Below are 24,934 nucleotides of genomic sequence, written 5' to 3' on the forward strand. Positions count from 1 at the left end.
TAGATTATATTATGAGCAGTGTTGGCCTAGTGGCTTCAGCGTGTAACTCTCATACTTGAGGTCGTAGGTTCGATCCCCGGCCGTGCACCAATGGACTTTCTTTCTATGTGCGCATTTAACATTTGCTCGAACGGTGATGGAAAACATCATGAAGAAACCGACATGTCTTAGGCCCAAAAAGTCGACGGCGTGTGTCAGGCGCTGGAGGCTGATCACCTACTTGCCTATTAGATTTAAAAATGATCATGAAACAGATTCAGAAATCTGGGGCCAAGACCTAAAGAGGTTGTAGCGCCACTGATTTATTTTATTTTTATATGATCTATTTTATTACTTGTAATTCATATATTCATTATCAATTTTACATACTAATTTTATTTGTGAGTGTTGTGTATACATATACATACATGTACATGTGTTACTATGTACGATTTTTGTATCACATCCTTCATCATCATAGTCGTAGTAAACCTTAGCCTCCAATTATTGGAGTATTCCTTCAACAAACATTAAACGATAATAGAAAGAAAAGTCCGTTGGTGCACAGCCGGGGTTCAAACCTATAACCTCAGGGATGATATGATTAGGCCTACTATAATAATAATAAATTATGTCTACACAAATAATGTCAAGTATCAATCAATGTCATAATAATGTCATACATATCACAATTAATTAAAGATATTTTTGCGATTTTGGTCTTGCACCGTGTTCGCCAACCGGAGCGTCCATAAATCTTTGTATCGCTGACGCATGCCGTATAAGGGCACTCAGTTACCCTGGCTAGACTAGATAAGGAGTTCTTAAGGTAATTTCATAAAAAAACTGACTGTCATTGTCACAGCCTCGCTTGGGCATGCGCAATACAATCTTAATTTTATATGAGGTTGTAATTGAGTCTACTTATTTCGCCTAATTTTTGAAGTTAAACTTCTTTAGGCGCGTTATGAAAAATTGATGAGAGTGAAATTTTACACACCGTGACACAAAATTAACAGAATGAAGTTGCCCACGGAAGATGCTACGGCATTGGACATAATTTAAAAACAACATTCGAATAATAATAGAATTTATGTTACTTAATGTAAGAGAATAATAATAAATATTTATTTAATTTTTCAAATGTAAACTGAACTTTATTGACTATAATGACTCTTTTTACAGTCTTTGATTATTTAATTGTAATTAATTACTTGCATGCAATTGAAAACTATTTTTAATAATGCCAAAGAAGTATAACTTCTTACTGTACGGGCGTACACGCACCCTTTTTTAATATATAAATAGGGATCTTTTGTATGTTTAAGACATGTTTCGGATTTGTAAACTATGTTTGATTAATACAACGCGATATACGAAGCTTTGGCGTGTTCTCAAACCCTAAGTTTATTTGAAACTAGCGCCCCTACTCTGTAACTTCCAAAGGCGTAGTGTCTCTTTTATCCACTTTTTTGCAAACGGGCAGGAGGCTCACATGATGTTAAGTGATACCGCCGCCCATAGACACTCACATTGCCTGGAGGCTCGCAATTGCGTTGCCGGCCTTTTAAGAAATGGTGCGCTCTTTTCTTGAAGGAATCTAAGTCGAATTGGTTCGAAAATACTTGTAGCATCTATTTCCACATAGTGGTGGTGCGCGGAAAAAATTGTCTTAAGAAACGCTCAGTTCTGGAGCGACGGACGTTGAGGTGATGCGGATGGTATTTTGTATTTTGCCTTGACATCCGATAATGAAACTCAGCTGCAGGTATTGAGAACAACTTCTCTGAACACTCTCCATGGTAAATGCGGTAGAAGAGAGATCCCACATATCTACGCAACGCCAAGGGATCAAGCCGCTATGTATGTACCCCAATGTCGCCTTGAAATCACGTGGAACAAAAATTAAATTTGGAATTCGCTAGTTAATTGGAGCTTTATAGCTGAAAGATGTATAAATGTTATTTTTTCTATGAACCTATTTGATAACGTCAATCGAATTGGAGTATTTATAAGCGTTTATTGATTTAATATACATGACATAAAACTATATAGAAAAACAAATGAAAAAAAATTCCATACGTACGATCCCATAGTAATGTTCACATGATTGAAATTGAGTTACTAATTGGATAGTTTGGGGCCTCCCTTGTATGATGTCATCGACGTATACAGTTTATAAAAACTATTGCCACGCGAGTGTTTTGTTTTAAATGGTAAGAAGACTGGGAAAATACTTATGTATCGCTTGCAAAATGTAATCCGATATATTTTCTCACATTGTTCAAAATATACTTTTAATATGGATGTTTATTAATTATAAATTTTGAGAATTTAATTGAAGTTTAAAAAAATGTATTTCGCATTAATAATAAATTTATAAATGCACTTGTCGAAAGTCGTAATAAGTATCTGCACTTTAATTTACGAATTACATTTAAATCGATTACGTTTACATACATACTTTCAATCGACACATTCACCTAATAAGCAAATAAATCAGACAGGACGTTGGTCCGTTATTCCGAACAGTTACATTACAGTTATTTTTTTAGTAAATTGTTATGTCTATATTGACGGATAGTAATTAATGAGAGTTGAAAGTTATAGGACTACGGATAACATTATTTCACTCGCTATACACAGTATATGCCTTTAAATGTAAATGGTTAACGTGCGTTATGTTAGAAGTCCTAGTTCTCGACGAAAATATTTAGAGAGAAATATTTTTTTATTTTTGTGTCTAGTCTATTGAAGGATTAATGGAATTAAATGTTTCGAATGATAAATCAGGCTTAAAAAGCCGCTTACTTGCGAATTCAAAAACATTGCTTATGAAAACTGGAATCTGAAGCAAAAACCAAGGGTTGTACGCTACTAAATAAATTAGTCGATTTGATTACATTAATCGATTTGATAAAAGTCGACGGCGTGTGTCAGGCACAGGAGGCTGATCACCCACTTGCCTATTATAGGCAAGGTGATCATCAATTGAAAAATGATCATGAAACAGATTCAGAAATCTGAGGCCCAGACCTAAAGAAGTTGTAGCGCCACTGATTTATTTTTATTTTATTAATACATTAAAATTATATTCTGAGAAACTTTGGTACTAGACAAGAATTATAGGTTGGTATATGAGTTCACTATTTTATAATATAGTAATATCATCAGTCTGCTGTCGGGAAAATCTTCATTTCCGTTTATAAAATTTGTTTTAAATTGCAGGTGTACACTATAATGTAATCATTTCGATTACAAATAACACTTGTGTCACGAAATTAATATTATTTCTGCAAATGTTTGTTTTATTTCATAATGTAGATAGAACACACCTTTATTAGCGTCATTTCAATAATTTATGCATAGATTTTTAATTAATGTATTATTAATAATCAGACTTTTTAAAATGAGTTATAACCAATACTACCCTTGGTCTTGACCTCAGATATCGTTATCTGTTTCGTTCATTTGTTTTTTTAATAGATCAGTCAGATGCCGCCGACTTTTGCAGTCTTAAGTTTTTCTCACCATGTTTTCTTTCACCGTACGAGTGACTGTTAAATGTGCACACGAAAAGTCCATAGGTAACCTACGACCTCAAGGATGAGAGAAACGCTCAAGCCACCAAGAACTTATGACGTTTCCTAATATTTCCGAAAAGTTTTCGCCAAATTTGGTTAGTCGTTAAATTGTTCCTCTTTGTACTTGCGCGATTTTTGTTCCACAGATAAAATCATAAGTCTTCATTTTATTTCTATACTAATATTATAAAGAGGAAAGACTTGTATGTAAGTAAATTTGTAACGAATTAGCTCAAAAAGTACTGTACCGATTTTAAAAATTCTTTCACCATTTGAATGCTACATTATCACTGATTAATATAGTCTATTTTAATTGCAAGAAAAATATTAGGATCCTTACTAAAACTACAATAATGTTATGTATGTTAGAAAAAAAATGTTCCACAATATTAAAGAACACGAATATAACTACAAAAAAAATGTTGCGATAGCTTGTATAAAGTAAAAACTTTGCAGGAGGATTTAGGGTTGGTTTAGGTTTCGGATAAAATGCTACATCCGGTCTAGACGGAAGCTTATGTATTGCCATATTTTTATCACAATAAAAAGTTTGTGGAATAAACAAATTTGATTTATGTCGTATAATTAAATCTCCTATTTGTCGATGCTGTTACAAAAAATACAATTGTATAGATGTTAAAGTACTTCTAGTTTCTAGGTACTTGAAAAAATCAACTGACCACGCCTAATATGAATCTCACAATGATGGTATTTCAAGTGATTGAGTCATCGCGTGGGTTTTAAAATGTAGAAATGATCGATACTTTACCGGTTTTAGGTAATAATTAAAAAAAAAAAATATTGGTTGTTTGTAAAGTAGGTTTACGATCGAGATGTTTACGTGATAACGTCTTATTGGTGATATAAGTTTTTGGGAAGTAAGGAATTAATGAAGATAACAATTTTTTCAAATTTTAAATTACATCTATCGTTTTATTCACACTTTTGATGATAAATTTCGGGTGTAAAATGACAAGTTTACTTATTCGACTATGATATACATTTTTCTTCATACATTCACGGAATGACTGGCAGCGCTCGAGATGAGACGGGACATCGGTCCGTCTCTCTCTCGTTATACCTGCGATAGCGCTCGTGAGGTTTTGGTGTGACACAAGTTTCTGAACATGTCACCCGACTAAAACGATTTTAAAGACATTATCACGTCAAAATAGATATATTTTTCTTTAGCTGATAACGAACGCCTGTCAAGAATCATAGACAAGACTAAGCATGAGTCCCGTATGTCAAAAGCGTATAGGATTTTGATACACAAGTTAAGTTCGACCCTAAACCAATGTCGATTATCATCACCATTTTCAATGAATACGCAAAGGGAACTTGTATTGACACTCGTTGTGTTTCAAACAAATATACATCCCCGTAAATGTTAGCCAATTAGAATTCAGACTTTAAAATATAACAATAGACAATCGCAATGACGTCATATAATTTATTGCTCATCTCAAGAACATCTGTGCCGTTAATTTAGAAGCCGATTTAATCGTGACACTTATATTAATCTCGTCATATCATTTTAATATTTGATGGGCTTGTATTATTTATATCCATAATTCAAATGATTAAATGTGTTTTACACGGACGAAGTATCTATTCTAGGTACTATTTTACCAATTCATTAAACACATTTACGTTCATATTCGTCGCTTTTGAAGTACGAATTATTTTATGCTAATCATATATGAAATTAGTAGCTACTTTGGGATAAAAATGTATTTGACTATCACAATTTAACAATTATTCATTTTAAATTTTGAATTATAAAATTGTCATTTCGCGCGCTTTATAGCAAGTCAATTGTCACGGGATGACTGATTGCATTGCAATGACAGTTCGTGTTGAATTAAATTGGTTAGGTTATCTTTATTCGTAATCCAATTTGAGGCATTTATTACTGTTATTATTTCCTATTAATAAACGGATAAGTGACAATTATTTGTATATTTTATCACTGTTTATTTGCAAATTAAATTAATATGAGTAAAATGTTATAGGCTCTAAAATGACACATTGAAAACAGTTTAAGCTATCGGCTTTAATCCATCAATTAATCAACCGACTTCCTTGTACTCAGAGACTTATCGTAGGATCAATTAAGCTCAATCAACAGCCTCGCTCGCTAGTCAACATCAGTACCTCACCGCGAGCCGTAAAGCCTACACGAGTCGTCACGCGTTCCGTAAAACTTTCGCGCGCATCTGTGCATTTAAAATGTCGGCGGACGTGTTAAGTGATGACTTCAAATCCCGGCTGCATTTGACAACCAAAACAGTAGGGCAAGATAGAATACGAAGGGCGAGGGAGAGTAACGAGGATGTTGCCATTTTATCCATGTTCCTGCCGAATGCGACGGCTGAGAGGGAGAACAAAAAATTCTGTTGTGCCATGAGGGATCGCTGTATGCTGGGCGATCCGCGGAAAACTATTGCAGGTGTTTTTACTTTTGTTTATGTTTAAATTTAACACGTTGAAATCTTTTAGGCAGGGGGCCTCAAAGCCTAGCGGCTTATTAAGTGGCAGCTAGGTGAGGGGTACCGGGTTCGATTCCCGGTTCGAGGGCAAATTTTAATTTAATTTAAATTTGTTCTCGGCCTTTGGGAGGGTTGTGCGGTACCGGGCGAGTGCCTAAACCGTACATGGAGGACACGGTCGAATTTCTAAAGACAAGCACGAATTATAAAAAAATCCTATACTTGACGCTGGCTAATGCACAAATCGTGCCAGAGCCATTAAAAAAATCTTTAAGGCGAGAATGGGAAATATTAAACTGTAAGGCACAGAGCATACCTGTGTATAAAATAATAGTGAAACAGATACAGAAATTTAATTTATAGGGACATTTTAATTTAAAAATACGATCGTCATTAATTCAGTGTAGAAAGTAGCTTCTAAATTCAGATACCTATCAAATAACAATGGAATAGATTCCACGTGAGAAATTTTATTGTTTTGAATAACACATTTCCTCTCTGAATTCTTTTAGGAAATGGGTAGTTCATTAAATCTTCGTTAACTGTTAAGATCCTTATTTAAATCTTTCGTTACTAAAATAACACTAATTGTTTTTTATGTCTATGGTATTTATAGTCTGTGAAACGTAAACATTTACTTAGTAACAGTAGATTTTGACGTGTCATGCGTTTTACTAATTTGGAACGTAATGCAATCCAATACATAAATTTTAAATAAAGAATAGCTATGTTTAAATATTGATTTGTACCTTGTAAGTGGTGTCAAAAATACATTTGACAGTCAATGTCAAACAATTTCTGGGATATTTAAAAACAAATTGATTTTAAATAAACCTGAAACATAAAACTAATACAATTTTTATCTACAGTTGAAGAGTCATTAAAGTACATATTCCTAAATGCCAGATGTAACCAAGTAGTCATAAAAATATTGAAATAGAAACTCTTTTTAAACTATTAATATTCGAAACTCAAAGCCCCTCTCATCAATCAGTTACTGTTTTTGATAAAGAATTTATGTCTCGTTCTGCCAAGTTATATTTACCCTATGAGGAAAGGAGACCAGGATTTATTTAATACAGTAATTACACCGATTTTGTACTAAGGGTTTTTAAATCTCATATCGCTACACTGATAAAGAAACATTTTCTACGGAAACTTATTACCATAAATCTTACACGGAATGGAATATAGTCGTAAAGTGTAATTGCACAGATTTAACGATGCATTTTGCATAATAATCTGAAAAACAACAATTTTTTTTCTTACTTCAGTTTTTTAATTTGTTAAAGACTATGGTTGGCTATGTGGCATTTGTTTTTGTATATTATTTCATATAAAAATGAACTATATAAGTGTTTTCCGGTAATGTAGACAGTAAACATTATTTACAAAAAAATGCCAAAATAAACATTATCGAACAACTAGTATTTTACATAACCAATAACAAACCCGTCGAAATCCCAATCCCGAAACAAGGACTAAAGTAACAATCAAATATAAAATAGACCTTATTTCATAGAAAATAGGACTATCCCTTTGTAAACGGCTTAATGAATGTAATTTGATCCTCTGAAATTGGATCGTAGGTACCAGGCTCTCAGAGGCATTAGGGGTGTGTAACTAATGTGAGAGTCATGTATGACAGACCAAATTATGCCCAATTCATTAGATGCATACATTTATGTTCATATTCATCGCTTATGAATTACGAAAAATTGTATGAATACCCGAACCATACATGAAATTAATAGCTACAATATTGGATACAAATGCACATAAATTGATTTTAAATTTCGAATTATAAAATTGTCACTTCGCGCGCTCTATGTCAATTGTCACTGATGTCATTGCAATGACAGTTGTGTTGAATTAAATTCGTTAGATTACCTTATTAGTAATCCAATTTGAAGCATAAATAAGTTTTGTTCATTAAAACGGTTCTTCTGTTTTTATATTAATTGATTTGGAGTTATAAAACAAGTTTTTTCACGATGATTAGAATCTTCTAACAAGGATATAAATTGTTTATTTCCGTTAGTTTCTAATACTTTATTGTTATTGTAGGTAGTTTTTCTTTAAATTATGATTAGTATAGTTACTTAATCTTGGTGTGAATTATTATTCTACCTTATACCAATAAATATTCATACATTAAGTTGTGTACTTAGCTACCTGATTACTTATTTAAATACTTCACGGTCGTATATGAGCAAATCTTTGTTCACATTAGTGACGTCAAATGTTTTGTTTGACAATGTCGTGTTACCGTGTTTGTTTTTTACAGAAAAGCAAAATATGGCGTTCACGAGTTAATTGTCAAAAATTTGAAACTCGTATTGTTCTATTTTAAAAATAGAACAATTCAAGTTTATCGTTTTGTAATGCGTTCTTATTTTTATTGAATAAATATTTAACTTGACTGCCAAGCTCTGAATACATTACGATAAGAAAACGTGTAATAAAGTAATTTGCGGTTAAAATCATAATTACACCTACCTCTAACCTAACACCTAAATATGTGTGAAATTGTTTTATTGACGTGATAACGTCTTTAAAATCGTTTTAGTCGGGTGACATGTTCAGAAACTTGTGTCACACCAAAACCTCACGAGCGCGATCGCAGGTATAACGAGAGAGAGACGGACCGATCTCCCGTCTCATCTCGAGCGCTGCCAGTCATTCCGTGAATGTATGAAGAAAAATGTATATCATAGTCGAATAAGTAAACTTGTCATTTTACACCCGAAATTTATCATCAAAAGTGTGAATAAAACGATAGATGTAATTTAAAATTTGAAAAAATTGTTATCTTCATTAATTCCTTACTTCCCAAAAACTTATATCACCAATAAGACGTTATCACGTAAACATCTCGATCGTAAACCTACTTTACAAACAACCAATATTTTTTTTTTATACACATTCCTTAAAGTATAATAAAAAAATAAATATAAAAATCTGTTTATTCATTTTAAGTACATATGCATTACAATGTGTACGATTTGGGAACCCTTTTAAGTAAGAAATACCTGTGTCAGGGTTCCCAGCTCTTCCATAACAAACTTAAGTATAAATTCCTTAAAATATTCCTTATAAAAATTCCTTATATATAATTTAATTACATCTTTTATTTTATTTACTTTTCAACTGTTATCAACACGCCTGAGTGCATGAGTGAGTGTTGTGGGTGAAAATGTGTGAGTGAGTGAGTCAGTGAGGAATGAAAAAAAAGTAGGAAAGATATTATAAAGTGTAACATAAAAAACTATGCTAAAGGAACATCTATATATGTATTTATTATATTGAAATGAAAGCAACAGACTTTTAAACGATTGTTTCGGCGGGTTCAATAAACTGAATTCATGAGTTTATATCTACTTCGCGTGATTATACAATTTCGTGTTTTGCAGAGGAAATTTTATATTCCATTTTTAACTAGAACACTAATAGTTAGACTTTTTTATTTGTACATATACCTATGGTATTGGTATATTTTCCCAATTATATTCAATTACAACATTTACTTATTGTGTTCCCTTGTTTATTAATATGTCTTTTGTGTCCCAGGAGCTGTGGAAAGTTAGAATAGATTCCTAATAATTATCTAAATATGCCTATATCTAAATTTCTATTCTGGTATTGTAATTGTAGAAGTCTATATTGTTACCTGTCATTATAAATTTTTAATTAAGTTATGCACTTTTTCAATTTACCCTTAGTATTTCTTACTTACTAGGGTCGCCTGGAAGAAATCGCTTGTTAGCAAGGCCGTTGCCTCCTTAATTTGGTTTTTGTTTAAAGAAGTTTGGTTTAAAAGAACATTTGTATCGCGTTTAAAAACACATTTACATAGAACTCGGAAATGCAAGGGCCAAATTTAAAAAGTTGTTTCCTTATGTACAAGTTTCCTTAATAGTGCAACGGAATTTATTAATCACAACGAGAGGTGAAGGTTTACGCGTTGATTTAAAATCTTTTAATTAATTCGTCCAATAATATATCTGACTGAAATAGTTTACAACAGCTGACAGTATTGTCTGTGTCGGAATTTAAGGCAAACTGTCAAACTTGCGAAAATGTGGTTTGACAGATTTAGGTTTGCCGCCTTTCAAAATAAGCCTGTATAGTCTGTGCAAATAACATTTTAGTTATCTATTTAGTATTGTTTTTACCGGATTGAAGTTATGTATTATTATAAACTTATAATTTAGCCTAGCGGTCTTATTAAGTGGCAGCTAGGTGAGGGGTACCGGGTTCCATTCCCGGTTCGAGGGAAAGTTTTAAATTTGTTCCCGGCCTTTTGGAGGGTTGTGCGGTACCGGGCGAGTGCCTAAACCGTACATGGAGGACACGGTCGAATTTCTAAAGACAAGCACGAATTATAAAAAAATCCTATACTTGATGCTGGCTAATGCACAAATCGTGCCAGAGCCATTAAAAAAAAAAACTTATAATTATATTACATAATAATTTTTTTTTCCGACGTTTCGTGTGCTTTACAGCGTACGTGGTCACGGTGACTGAAGAAGGTGTTGAATGTCTAAACGTATCACAGCTGTAGAAAAAGTTGTATTATCTGTAGTTGATATCGACTAAAAGAAGGAGGGTTGTGGCAGAAATGACTCACGGTGTCCTCTATTTTTCGCGGATTGTTTATCTTTTTTCTATAAATAGTTATTAGTTAGTTATTACTATCAAAGTAAAGCATAGGTTTCTGGGCCCTAGATTTATCGGAATGTCTGGCAACTGATTGAAAATTCGAACCTCCGAAGTCAATATAAACTTCATATGGTATCACAATCTCGTTCACCTCAACCCTGACAGATCTTGGCCATATCTACAATTGGTCATGCATTTATCTTCCTGTCTTATAACTTGACATTGTAAATTACAAATTTACGTATTGCTTTCTTAATGGGCTGTGTTGGCACAGTAGCTTCAGCGTGTGAAACTCATCCCTGAGGTCGTAGGTTACATCCCCGGCTGCCAATGGTGTTTCTTTCTATTGATTTAACATTCGCTTGAACGGAAACCGGCTTGCCTTAGACGCAAAAAGTCGACAGTGTGTCAGACAGGAGGCTGATCACCTACTTACCTATTATTTTGACAAATGATCATGAAACAGATACAGAAATCTGAGGCCCAAACCTAAAAAAAGTTTTTATTGATACAAATTGGTCGCAACTGAAATTTATGTTATTAGAAGTTATTGATGTTTCATCACTAATATTATAAGATTTTTGTTTGTTTAGACGTGCTAAACTAGTAGGTCAAATTGATAAATACTTGTTGTGTTGCATAGTACATAAGATGTCGTAGATATAGGTAAAAACCTCGAGTGACAGCGAGTGTGAAGTATAATTTATTGCCTAATACCAAATTCGACTCGTCCGCGTCGACCAGTCACTTTCGAAGCGGCTTGATCCTTTGGCGAAGAGATAGGGGGTCTCTCTGCATCTTCTACCGCAATTTAAGAAAGATAAGAGAAGAATTAATTAGGTAACTTACTCAACCCTTACGAACATAACTGGTTAAAACACGTTTATATAAACATAAAAATCTTAAATTGAGAGTAATAAATTCGTTTTAATGAAATCATATTTAATTTGGTGATATTCGCGTAAACCTTTCAAACATAATACAACTATTCAAAATAAAATTTTAAATTTATTTTATGTATATTCGCACATTGCTTGAAGGACATTAAGGCGATCGTAAATAGATCTTGTTCAACTTTCTCCAAAGCTCGACACACTTTCTAATACTAATTAATAACTTGTACCCTTATCTAAGCCTTTCTCGAAAGAGCTGTTTGCATAGGTACACAGAATTATCTCACCTTCATTCCTATTTTTTTTTACTGTAATAGGGCAGGAGGCTCACCTGATGATAGCGCATATATATCAGTGATAGCGCCGCCCATGGACATTGGACACTCATATTGCCAGAAGGCTCGCAAGTGCCTTACCGGCCCTTTAAGAATTGGTACGCTATTTTCTTGAAAGACCCTAAGTCGCAATGGTTTGGAAATTCTTCAGTTTGTTCTCGGGAAAAAACATCTTTCTATCATCATCATCACATAGTGGTGGTGCGCGGAAAATCTGCCTTAAAACACGCTAAGGAAAAACGGAGAAGCACAAAAAGAAGTTATGTTTTAATTTGTTTATAATTCACTTAACTCCTGCCACTTATTACTAAGGTATAAATTATCGAACTTATTTTTACGTAAAGAATTACGATTTCATTAAACCGTGTCATGCGCAATTTCTTATCAAACATTGTTTGAAAACAATGCACTAGCGCATTTTTCACTATTACATAGCGTAACAATCAAGACAAATGTGGATTTCCATTTGTTATGTATTTTAAAAAGTAATTTTAAGTACATCTAGTATAAGGTTTCAATTAGCTGTAAATTGTATTCTAGCTTCAATAGCAAAAATCCATATTATACAATATACATCCATATATGTGCGTATTTAAAGAGGACAGTGAGGAGTCTGAAGTATTTCCGAACAAATTCGACAGGGTCGAATTTATCGCAAGATATGGTTAAACATTTTAAATTAAACAATATTTACACGAATTAATCTCACTCACTTTCTTTAGTAACACTATTAAATATTAAAATAGTATTGGACAGTGATGGGGCAAACATTTCTTAAGACTAAAGATTGTTGAGTTGTCAATGCCGTCCTACACGCTGACATCATCCAGCCCACGTCTACGGCCTTCAAAATATCCGTACTTCACTCTGCATACTTTGAATATAGTTGTTTATCGTGTAGGTGTATTCAATAAATCAAACCTTATTTCATAATAAGATATTAAACATTATAATTAAATGTTATATTAATTTACAACACACATACAGTATTTACACATACAGTATATATATAATAATAATAAATAGAAAATAATAAAAAAAGTTTGGTCCCTGTGGCAGTGAACCTTTAACGCTGGCAGCATTTCCTCAATGTATTACGATACTTCTTAGTTGAGCGAGGAAAGCTGGGATCACCGGTAATTAACTTATAATTAATGTTATTGGTTGTATATTGATTTGCAGTTGAAAAGTTTTTAACTGCGAATTTAGGTGCTCAGGTTCAAATTCTCGTATCCTGATAGAACATTATGCTTTGACTGAAAGATGAAATCGTCCAGTACCTTGTGTCTATTTAAAATAGGAAGAGTAGAAAATATATGATAAAAAATTTAGTTACAATCTGTAGAGCTGTCAAAGACAAGTCAAGAGCTTGACAAGTCGTTAAATGACATGTCAGTTTCACGATGTTTCCTTCACATACACTTTAACATATAAAAAGAATACTATATTTGAAGGTACCTACACCTAATACCCATAATCCCTGAATCAAATTGGTCGGGTCTTGGCAATGAATTGAGTCAAAAATAATGTATTAACGGAAATCCTATTAATCAAAAACCTTGTTTTACGTCTATTGAGTATCAAGTTTCCTTGCCCCAGTAAGCGACGTCGGAGCAGACTTTCTCTTCCTTTATTGCAACTTTTGTACGCCAGTAGCCACAATAGACTTATTCGTATAAGCGTGAATAATTCTATAGTTACATGTTTAAGGAGCTTTTATCAGAGGCCGAATAACGGTCGAATGTTCAAGAAATTCTACAAATACCATCTAACACAAGATTGTAACAGCATTAGCATACTTACGTCTTAGTTACGATGTTTTTTTTATGTAACATGAGCAAACGGGCAAGAGTCTCATCTGATGTTAAGTGTTACCGCCGCCCATTACACACATTTCTTGAGGTTGCGCAAGTGCGTTCCCGGCCTTCCATTTATACTTGGTTTACGCAAATTTATATTTTAAATCACAATAAATTCGTATTTAGTAAATATCTTTATTTAAATATTAAGAAAATACTAAGATATGTTACTAAAATATATTTATGTACATATTTATTAACACTTCGTTGTATTACAATATAAAAATTGAACGTAATTAATAATTAATACAATAACAACGCGTGCCGTCCATATTTAGTTAGACATAGGAGGGCATAGATGATTATAGTCAATATAACTTCGCGTCCGAAATCCGTAGCGGGGCATCTCTCAGTTCACCTCAATTATAAAAACATGTGCAAAGTGTTCTAAATGTAGAATTATTTTTCAAATTTCGAACAATTATATATATCATCTATATATCCAGTTTGGATAAACCATATCTGGATTACATAACGATATTGAAAACCCATCAAACTTTAATGGATAAATATTAGAAACACGACAGACACGAACGTAATCGGATATAACTCCTATCAAATATTTGTACCGAAGTTTTTCCATCAGTGCTGAATTGATTGAATGCGCAACTTTATAATGGAAAACATTTGTTAAAACTTTGCCAATCACACTTCAAAACTCGTGAAATCTATTTGAGGTGTCGTTTCATCATCTTACCACCTCACCTCGACGTCCGTCGTTCCACAACTGAGCGTTTTTTAAGGCAGTTTTTGCCGCGCACTACTACTATGTGGATCCAGCTGCCCACTGAAGTATTTCCGAACCAATTCGACTTAGGGTCCTTCATGAAAAGAGAGTACCTATCAATTCTTAAAGGCCGGTAATGCATGCGCGAGCCTTCTGGCATTGAGAGTGTCCATGGGCGGCGGTATCACTTAACATCAGGTGAGCCTACTGCCTGTTTGCTCCCTGTTCTATAGAAAAAAGTTTTTGTGTCCAGTATCCAGTTTAGCCCGATAGGCAAAACTTTATACCTCTAAAATAAAGGCCTGTCGGACCGTGTCATTCCCAGTGTAGTTTGTTACTAACAATGTCAATGAAACTTCAACCCTTCAAAATAAGTTAGTAACGCTAGTGGTTTCCAGATGTGTAATTTCAAAATGGTACAACTTTAGAAAGGAATCATTTGTTACCCTAAGAACGTATAGAGCTGTGCATAGTCGCTTCAGCGTGTGACTCTCATCACTGAGGTCGTAGGTTCGCCCGGCTGTGCACCAATGGAGTTTCTTTCTATGTCCACTTTTAACATTCGCTCGAACAGTGAAGGAAAACATCGTGAGGAAAACAGCTTGCCTTAGGCATAGGAGGCTGATCTGATACTTGCATATTAGATTGGCAAATGATGCAGCAATTTGAGGTCCATCTAGAAAGGTTGTAGGGCCATTGAATTTTTTATTATTTTAGAACGTATATACCCAAAACACTATAGTAAACCTTGAAAATTATGCATGTCGCGTGCATTGATCACATATTATCAGTACATTCAACCCAAGGACAGCCTTCAAACAATGCAATTTACATGTTATCGTGACGGAATTCGTGAAATGTTTCATTTCATTGACGATTTTATGTTATTTCCTATATAAAAGCTACATATTGTATAAGAGCTTTTAAAGCTACATTATTTCTAATCGAAAGTAAAGACGTCTCTCATAATTTGCGAATCATTAATTAAAGACATTTAATTGAATAATAATAACTTATTCTCCATTAATCTCATTATTTACTTAACTAAACTAACTACTTTAGATGAATATCAATAAAATAAGAATTAAAAAAAAAAACAGTGACGCTACAAGCTTTTTAGGTTTGGGCATCAGATTTCTGTATCTGTTTCATGAGACACGCCGTCGACTTTTTTGGTCTAAGGCAAGCCGGTTTCCTCACGATGTTTCCTTCACCGTTAGAGCGAATGATAATGTTCACATAGCAGAAAGTCCATTGGTGCAACGTCGGGGATGGATCCTACGACCTCAGGGATGATAGTCACAAGCCTAGGCTAACACTGAATTTCAATGCAATTAAAACGATGATACAATAGTCTATAAACAAAACATTATATAGGACGTAATATAAAACCTAATCTAATACAGTGGCGGATTTATAAGGAGGCTGAGTAGGCAAGAGCCTAGGGCGGCAGATTTTTAGGGCGGGAAATTCTGTATAAAATACTTCATAGAAATCAAAAAGATTTCTGCATGACGGTTTTCTGATGTTTTACACATAGAAGTCTGTAAATTTTTTTACCCAACCAGTAATCGACCCCTGCGCCTTCAGCTCACACTTTGAATGAGTGAAAAGAGCGAAATTGCAGAAAGTGTATTTCCCTCTTCCCCCTATCAACCTATACATGTCAGTCCTACTACTGGTGGGAGGCTGCGAACTGGATTGTTTGTGTATAACTTTGTGCTCAAAAATCTACGTGCAACGAAATTGTTGAATTCTAAAAAAATCATTGGATAATTGTAGACTTCACAGCACATACCTTGAAAATTTGTAAATCCGCCACTGACCTAACAGTTGACCCAATTATGTAGCCTAAGCCAATTAATTCATACATGTGAAGGTACGACACCAATTATTTTTATGGCGCACTCCGAAAAAGAAAAATATAGCATTCTCTAATTGGCGAAGACTCCCTCGAACCCTTATTGAGGTGAGCCTGCCTTATCACTTAATGCTTCCTGATCATCTTGACCCTATCCGTCTCAGACTCACCTTCTTGGTACTGACATAGCCTATAACTAAGCCTCATTTATCCCTTAAAACATTCACCCATACTTAAAAGATACACTTAAAACTGGAAACAAAACTATTTTCTTCCTGTTATAGAGTATAGGCCTCTTCCAACTGGCTCCATCTCTCTCTATCTTGAGCATTTGTCTCCCAATCTTCCCCACTACTTTCAGCTTGTCAACGCACCTTAAAATAGACCTGTATTTTTTCCTTGATGGCCCTTGTTTATAAATTCTTGTCGTAGCCTATACAAAAACATGTTTTATTTATTTATTTATTTTATTTTTTTATATTTACTTACACTTCGTTACCTTATACAAAATCATACATATAAAAAAAGCAGGTTACATAAGTTGTAAGCAACGGACGGCCTTATCGCTAACAAGCGAGTTCTTTCAGGCAACCCTAATATGGAACAATAAAAAAAGAATCACCTTCAGAGGGTAAAGTACAAGAAGTGCATAATTAATTAACAAAAAAAAATAACAAAAGTAAAATATAAATAATAATATGTATAAACAAAATTATAAAAGCTAATCCAAAGGTAATCTGCTACATACATAAATTCACATAAATTTATTATTAATTTACATATATTTATATATAAATCTACTCGCGTAGTCTGTATAATAACAGTTGTGACATCAGCGCAACCGCTATTGAAGGACCATCAAAATTATGTACAAAAACAGAAGATATACGCAGATCGCCCTACCTATATGAAACTTCTTCCATGCCACTTACTACCTTATAGTCTAGTCGACAAGTTGAAAATGGAACAAAATAGAGATACTACTCTTAAAATTATGTGCGATAGCTCATTGGATCCGGAATGACGTCTAGAAAAATGTGCTAAAAGCGTGTATTAGCACATAAAAAATTGCAAAAGTTATAGACCATTAAAGATGAAAAAATAATGGCATTTAGTTTTTTGCCAATATTTAATAAACTATTAATATTTAAGAAATTTCAAATAAAGATTCTGAAAGAGGAGGAAATTTCTAATAAAAAATCCTGACTCCCAGAACTCTATCTCCATTATTTATAATATTAATTTAACGCTGAAAATAGGTCTGCGGTTGACATTTTTAGGATTCGCGCGTGGCGTCAAAAGCGACTACGGCACATTAATTAATTTATTTAAGGTATTGAATATTTTTTTTAAATTTGAAAAAATTATGGTGTGTTCTGAACACTATAATTAATTTATTCCCGTTGAAAATTTTACTTAAAGTTAATTTTTCAACAAGTTAAATAATTGTTAACTAACGAAATTTTCTCGAACGACCGTCTTAATTGTAAGTGAAAAAAAATGTTTAAATAATGGTCGTAAAAATATTTCGCTTCGTAGAGCCTTTCTTACATACATACTTAACAAGATCGTGCCATAAAAGTTAAAAAAATATTTATACTTTGTTTATAAAAATTTTTTTACTTAAACAAAAACTTAAAAATCCATGTAATGATGTTAAAAATTTTTTTTTTTTTCTAAATCATCATATAATCGTTTTTTTATTAATACAAGATATTTATTGATTTGCAAAAAAAAAATTCCCGCCATTTGTTGATAATTTTTTTTAAACAAATTGATTAAATCAATATTTAAAAAAAAAATTTAACACAACTTTATTACATTAAAAATTTTATGATTTTAAAAAAAAAAATTTTTCCTTAATAACAATTTTTAATTGTTTATAATCGTTTTTTTTAATTTTCTATTGTTTAAATAATTAGTTAAGAAATTTTTTTTTCCTAAAAATCATAATTGACAGTCTTCTATAAAGTAACAGAAAATTTTTTTTTTTTAATCAACAATTCTATTGTTTATTAACTTACCAATTTGTTATAAACAAATATTCAACTTTTGTTTATTTTTTTTCTAAAACTTCTAAAATTAACAAAAACAACCATATATAACAAAGTATAGAAAAAAAAATTTTCAATTTTAAATAAAAGTAATATTCATGATAATCAAAAAATTTACAAAAAAAATTTTTTAACATCATTACATGGATTTTTAAGTTTTTGTTTAAGTAAAAAAAATTTTATAAACAAAGTATAAATATTTTTTTAACTTTTATGGCACGATCTTGTTAAGTATGTATGTAAGAAAGGCTCTACGAAGCGAAATATTTTTACGACCATTATTTAAACATTTTTTTTCACTTACAATTAAGACGGTCGTTCGAGAAAATTTCGTTAGTTAACAATTATTTAACTTGTTGAAAAATTAACTTTAAGTAAAATTTTCAACGGGAATAAATTAATTATAGTGTTCAGAACACACCATAATTTTTTCAAATTTAAAAAAAAATATTCAATACCTTAAATAAATTAATTAATGTGCCGTAGTCGCTTTTGACGCCACGCGCGAATCCTAAAAATGTCAACCGCAGACCTATTTTCAGCGTTAAATTAACATTATAAATAATGGAGATAGAGTTCTGAGAATCAGGAGTTTTTTATTAGAAATTTCCTCCTCTTTCAGAATCTTTATTTGAAATTTCTTAAATATTAATAGTTTATTAAATATTGGCAAAAAACTAAATGCCATTATTTTTTCATCTTTAATGGTCTATAACTTTTGCAATTTTTTATGTGCTAATACACGCTTTTAGCACATTTTTCTAGACGTCATTCCGGATCCAATGAGCTATCGCACATAATTTTAAGAGTAGTATCTCTATTTTGTTCCATTTTCAACTTGTCGACTAGACTACTTATGTCTTTTGGCATTTAGGGCACTTTGACATTTAATAAATTGTTAAAACAGGATTCCAAAACCTATTTTTGGTGTTGCCATGATGTTACCTTGCTTAAAAGTCAATAAATATTTAATGCAGGCCCTTGGCTGACGGAATTTTATCGCCTTGTCTGAATTCGACGTGTTAATTAGACTATGATGTAATTCCAGTTGCAACGAATCTTAAAGGTTATCGACAATTATGAAATTGTTGAAATTTTAATTGAATTAATTTAATGGATATTTAAGGTGAAATTCTTTATGCCTTACGCGTCTTTGCGTTCGAGTGTATCCCTTAAAAGGTATCATATCATTGAGACAGTTGAATTAAGATTTATAATCTATTAAGTGTCGATACTTAGTCGAAAAAGTTGAAGATTGATTGAAAAGTTGAACCATAATCTAATATATAAAATTCTCGTGTACCCATACTCCGAAACGGCTTGACCGATTCTTATGAAATTTTTAATGTATATTCAGTAACTCTGAGAATCGGCTACTATTTACCTTTCAAATGCCTAAGTGGTAAATGGTATCCACCCCAAATTTTTATTTTATTTTCTATTCCATTTTTTTTATTTTTTATGATACATCATACAAAAATACACACAATTTTCAACCCTCTACGATCAACCCCTATTTTTTTTATTATTGTAGATAGTTATTTTTATTGAACTCAAAAAAAGGTTTTCTAGAAATAATATACATGGCAAAACAACGTTTGCCGGGTTAGCTAGTAATTTATAAAAAATATTGTGCCTTGATCAATAATTAACCATTTTAATTAAACAGGAACAAAGAAGATGGAGTACAAGACTAGGCAGTGGCACGAGAAGTGCTTCTGCTGTGTGGTGTGCAAGAACCCCATCGGAACCAAGAGCTTCATCCCGCGTGAACAGGAGATTTACTGCGCTGGTTGCTACGAAGACAAGTTCGCTACACGCTGCGTCAAGTGTAACAAGGTATTTCAATAAATTATTTATTGAGGCAGACAAATATAGGTCCATATTATTGTGTTAAAATATTGTATTAAACAGTATATTAGTAGATAAGCTTTGAATTATAATCATAAAAAGGGCATAAGCAGTCCATTACAAGTAGGCCCCGCACGCACCTAACTAGAGATACAGCTTGCTTGCTGGCTTGCTACGAAAGATTGAATCACATTTACTAAAAATTACACCATTCTTCAAGTGAAGAGGTGCCTTTGCAAATTGCAAACCAAATTGAAAAATTATAAAAACTTGGAAAATATGACTTCTTTAATAGGTTCAAACGGTATCAAAAAAATATCGCATTCAACCGTCGCTCCAACGGTGAAAGAAAACATCGTGAGGAAACTGGCTTGCCTTAGACCTGAAAGTCGACGGCGTGTGTCAGGCACAGGAGGCTGATCACCTATTTACCTATTGGATTGACAAATGATCATGAAACATACAAAATCCACTGATTTTATTTATTTATGATTTGTGTCATGCCAGCAGTCCTTCATAGTAAAAATTTTGTTTAAATTATATAGTACGTACGTTGTAAACGCAGAGACTTTGTAAGACCAGTTATAAGTAGCTCCATCAGATTCAGACATCAGCTTGTCGAAGGTTTAAATTTGCGTCAGTATAAAATATTTTAAAATGTATGTATGTATGACTTTCATGAAAAATCATAGTATTGCACTTAATTAAAAATTCTTAAAGATTTAATTCTTTAGAGCAGTGTTTGCCTTATGGTTCCAACGTGCGACACATCCCTGGGGTCGTAGGTTCAATCCCCGTATTTAGCACTCGCTTATACGGTAAAGGAAAACATTGTGAGGAAACCATCATGCCTTAGAGCCAAAAAGTCGACGGTGTGTGTCAGGCACAGAATAGCGTTGATTACCTTCTTGCCTATTAGAGATTACCTTCTTGCCTATTAGAGATAGATTAAGAGTGTCGGGTTAGAACTACTGGAATTTACTAGAATATTGTATCTTATACGTTAATGTTTCAGATCATAACGCAAGGTGGCGTAACCTACAAGAACGAGCCATGGCACCGCGAGTGTTTCACCTGCACCAACTGTGACAATTCGTTGGCCGGACAACGCTTCACTTCAAAGGATGAGAAACCCTACTGCGCTGAGTGCTTTGGAGAACTCTTCGCTAAGCGATGCACATCTTGCACCAAGCCTATCACTGGTGGGTCTTTTTCGATACAAGTCTGCCTTTTACTTTCAGAAGAACTCCATGTTCCATAGCCAAAAGGTTTAGCGCGAACAAGGTTAGCGTTTACGCCTATTTTTTTAATTTTGCCTATTGTCATGGTCTGCCAAATATTTCTGGTCGGTACAACTGGTTACTGAAGGTATGATGAGACTGCTTTTGCTTGTACAAGCAAGTTCTACTTTTTTGTAGAGAGCTTTAAGTGGCAATAGTATTCTATATTTGTGCATAAATTTCAGGAATTGGCGGCACCCGATTCATCTCATTCGAGGACCGACACTGGCACAACGATTGCTTCATCTGCGCACAATGCAAGACCTCTCTCGTGGGCAAGGGCTTCATCACCGACGGACCTGACATAATCTGCCCAGAGTGCGCCAAACAGAAGCTCATGTAAATACTACAACAACCACTCGCGCTAACGATAGACGACCAACGACCGGGATACTAATGCTTAAATAAATCTATTGAATTTATCTATTATCAGACCACAATCAAAAGTGTTTATTGTATTCGATATTGAAATTTATATGTAAAGAGCACTAAGAACTGAAAAAAACACGCAACTGTGCTAAATTCGGTATTTAAATTTATCTAAAGTTAGCACGGTTTTCACAAGCTGTTAAATTTGTATTCAACATTCGAATTTATCTATGGTTGACATAGAGAACCAATATGAAATGAATTACTGTGCTATATTCGATATTTGAATTTGTCTATGGTTACCACAGAGTTTGCTATTTGAACGAATAAAAATCACAGATCCGATTGCACATTACTAACTTCACGCGGGAATTGGCGAACTTTTGCTTCAGCCTGCTTGAATGTGTGGTACTAACAAAAACTGATGTGTTTTTGTGGTTGTGCAGCGACAATACCGTCCTGCCCCTAGTCGCAAACGCGCGAGAGTGGATCGCGTCCGATTCGGGACCTATACCCGGCAACTTCTTTGGCCTGACTAAGACCTGCTTCCGTAAGGTCAACCCAAAGTCTCGTTACGCGAAATGATCATATTTTTATACAAAACCCTCCAAAAATCACAAAAAAAGTGGATGCACAAAAGTATTTTTGCTTTTTATTTAAGATGTTTATATATTTTGATTGTTTAACTTGTTAACATTGTATTTATCGAACATATGCTAATCGCCGTATTATTTCGCTTTGGCTGTCGTATTTAGTCCTTTAGGTAGGTACCTAAGTTGATACCTAGTGCAATTCACACGATGCCTTAATAACATATCTAAGTCAATTTGAGGGATATTTTGTGTTGTTATTGTAATAATTTATCAACACAATTATACATCTCGTGCTAAGTATGTAGTTTTCGAGTTTTTATTACTAGAATATAAGAAATAGTGCTTGTCGTTGTTTATGCGTAAGTTTTATCGACAAAGTAACGTACGATTTAAGTATTTATTCATCGGGTGATGTGCGATCATTGCCAGAATAGCTTCCTAACACTAAATTGTTGACAATGTGTAGTTTTTACTAATAAAATAATATTTTTGTTCTCGAATAGGAGTCGTGTTAAATGTAAATGTTAATCTATTTTTACATATTTTTCTAGTTTAGTGTAAGAGAACATCCGAGAATTGAGACCATGAACGTCAGGGGAACACTTAAGGGTTAATTGTTAAGGGATAAATTATTCATGTTGATGAAAGATTATATTTACGTGTATACATTTTGCTTAACTGTGTGATCTGATCTAATATTCTTGTATTTATCTACCCATAGATTGTATTATATTATAAATTAAATTATCAAAAGTAACTTCATTGTTTGTTATTATTTATCCCATACATTGTGCATTGGTACATATAAAAAATCCTGACAATGGATCCCTTCCAGTATTCTATGATATGATTAATCTATCGTATGATATGATTAATTAATATGTAATGAACAAAAACATTATTTTTTTTTAACATTTCACCGGTTTGATTATTAGACAAATTCTATACCAATCGAAAATATTAATATGCAATCGTTAGGTTGCCATCGTTAGGTTAACAGGTAAATCGATACTAGCATTTTGCACCGGTCTGATTATTGAATTAAATTTAAATGAAACTAAAGATTATTTCATTATGAACACGTGGTATAGGGTTGCCTGCGAAAAATCAGTCCCGAATTCCGGTGGTAAAAATCCGATCGGAAAAATTTACAAATTCTTCGTTGTATTTTTTATTCAAAACGGTCACTTTTTGTAACACGTGGTATGATAACCTACAAATTAAGTGATGCACTGGGTAGCTTAACAACATTGTATTTAAAGTTTTTTTTTACGAAACGCTAACTTTAATAAACAGTTTTTAAAAGTTGCATCATTAAAATCAATTACACCACCGTCCGAATCACACAAAAAGACACTTTTTAAACGGTTTTATTTAGCTCACCCCGTTTGTTTTATTTATTATTCTTGGGTCAAATTTAGTAATTCAAATTTCACCCTCTTCCTGTCAACCGATTAATCTGAAATTTTGTATACACTTTGGATTTTGGTGACAATACAATTATGTTTATTCATTATCATTATAAATTCAAGTTGGTCGCCGCTACAAAATGGCGGATAATTTATGTTTTATTAATCCCATCAATATGGGTATCAAATGAAAGGGCTCAACAAGCAGAATACAATATACCTACTATAAAAAATTGAAATCCAAGATGGCGGCCGCTACAAAATGGCGGATAACGTAGGTTTTATCAATCCCATCAATATGGGTATCAAATGAAAGGGCTCAACAAGCAGAATACAATATACTATAAAAATTTAAATACAAGATGGCGGCCGCTACAAAATGGCGGATAACGTAGGTTTTATCGTTCCCATCAATATGGGTATCAAATGAAAGTGCTCAACAGTCCATACAAAATCAAATGTCAGGTGCTGAAGAACGTTTAAAAATATTCTTTACAGGAGGAGCTGGTGTGGGCAAGACTTTTCTATTAAAGTTATTACGAGACCAAATTAATAGGTGCTACGCAAAGGATGCGGTTAAAGTCTGCTCACTAACAGGAGTTGCAGCTAGATTAATAAATGGAGCTACGATACACAGTACTTTAAAATTGCCTGTACAGAAAGACGGTCGCATAACAGGTATGTCACCACTGTCCGGAAACCATTTGCGAATAATGAGGCAACAATGGCATCAGACAGAATTTTTGATTGTCGACGAGATTTCCATGGTGTCTTATCAAATGTTATGCATGATGGACGCTCGATTAAGGCAAATTAAGAACTGTGAAAATGAGTTTTTTGGAGGAGTAAACGTATTACTTTTCGGTGATCATTTACAACTGCCTCCTATAAAACGATCAGGAACACCTGTTTTCAAACAGCCAGAACATCTCCAACCAGCTACACATCTCTGGCGTTTATTCACGCTGTGTGAATTAACTGAAAAT

At 33.3% G+C, this 24,934-nt stretch overlaps 1 protein-coding gene across 7 annotated transcripts in view; it reads left to right on the top strand.

The window, feature by feature from the left end:
• The window catches only part of LOC125060262 (four and a half LIM domains protein 2), a 152,501-nt gene extending 129,200 nt beyond the window's left edge, over positions 1 to 23,301 (top strand). For 6 of the 7 annotated variants that reach the window (XM_047665069.1, XM_047665067.1, XM_047665066.1 and 3 more), the window contains 3 exons: positions 20,116 to 20,285; positions 21,313 to 21,499; positions 21,763 to 23,301. In XM_047665069.1, coding sequence (XP_047521025.1) covers positions 20,116 to 20,285; positions 21,313 to 21,499; positions 21,763 to 21,920 — 515 coding nt within the window. In that variant the 3' untranslated portion in view covers positions 21,921 to 23,301. Of the gene's footprint in view, positions 1 to 5,729; positions 6,016 to 20,115; positions 20,286 to 21,312; positions 21,500 to 21,762 lie in introns of those variants that run through there. The other variant, XM_047665072.1, reaches the window with a different exon arrangement.
• Positions 23,302 to 24,934: the final 1,633 nt, after the last annotated feature.

Source organism: Pieris napi, chromosome 21 (assembly GCF_905475465.1).
Source record: "Pieris napi chromosome 21, ilPieNapi1.2, whole genome shotgun sequence".
Taxonomy (NCBI): domain Eukaryota; kingdom Metazoa; phylum Arthropoda; class Insecta; order Lepidoptera; family Pieridae; genus Pieris; species Pieris napi.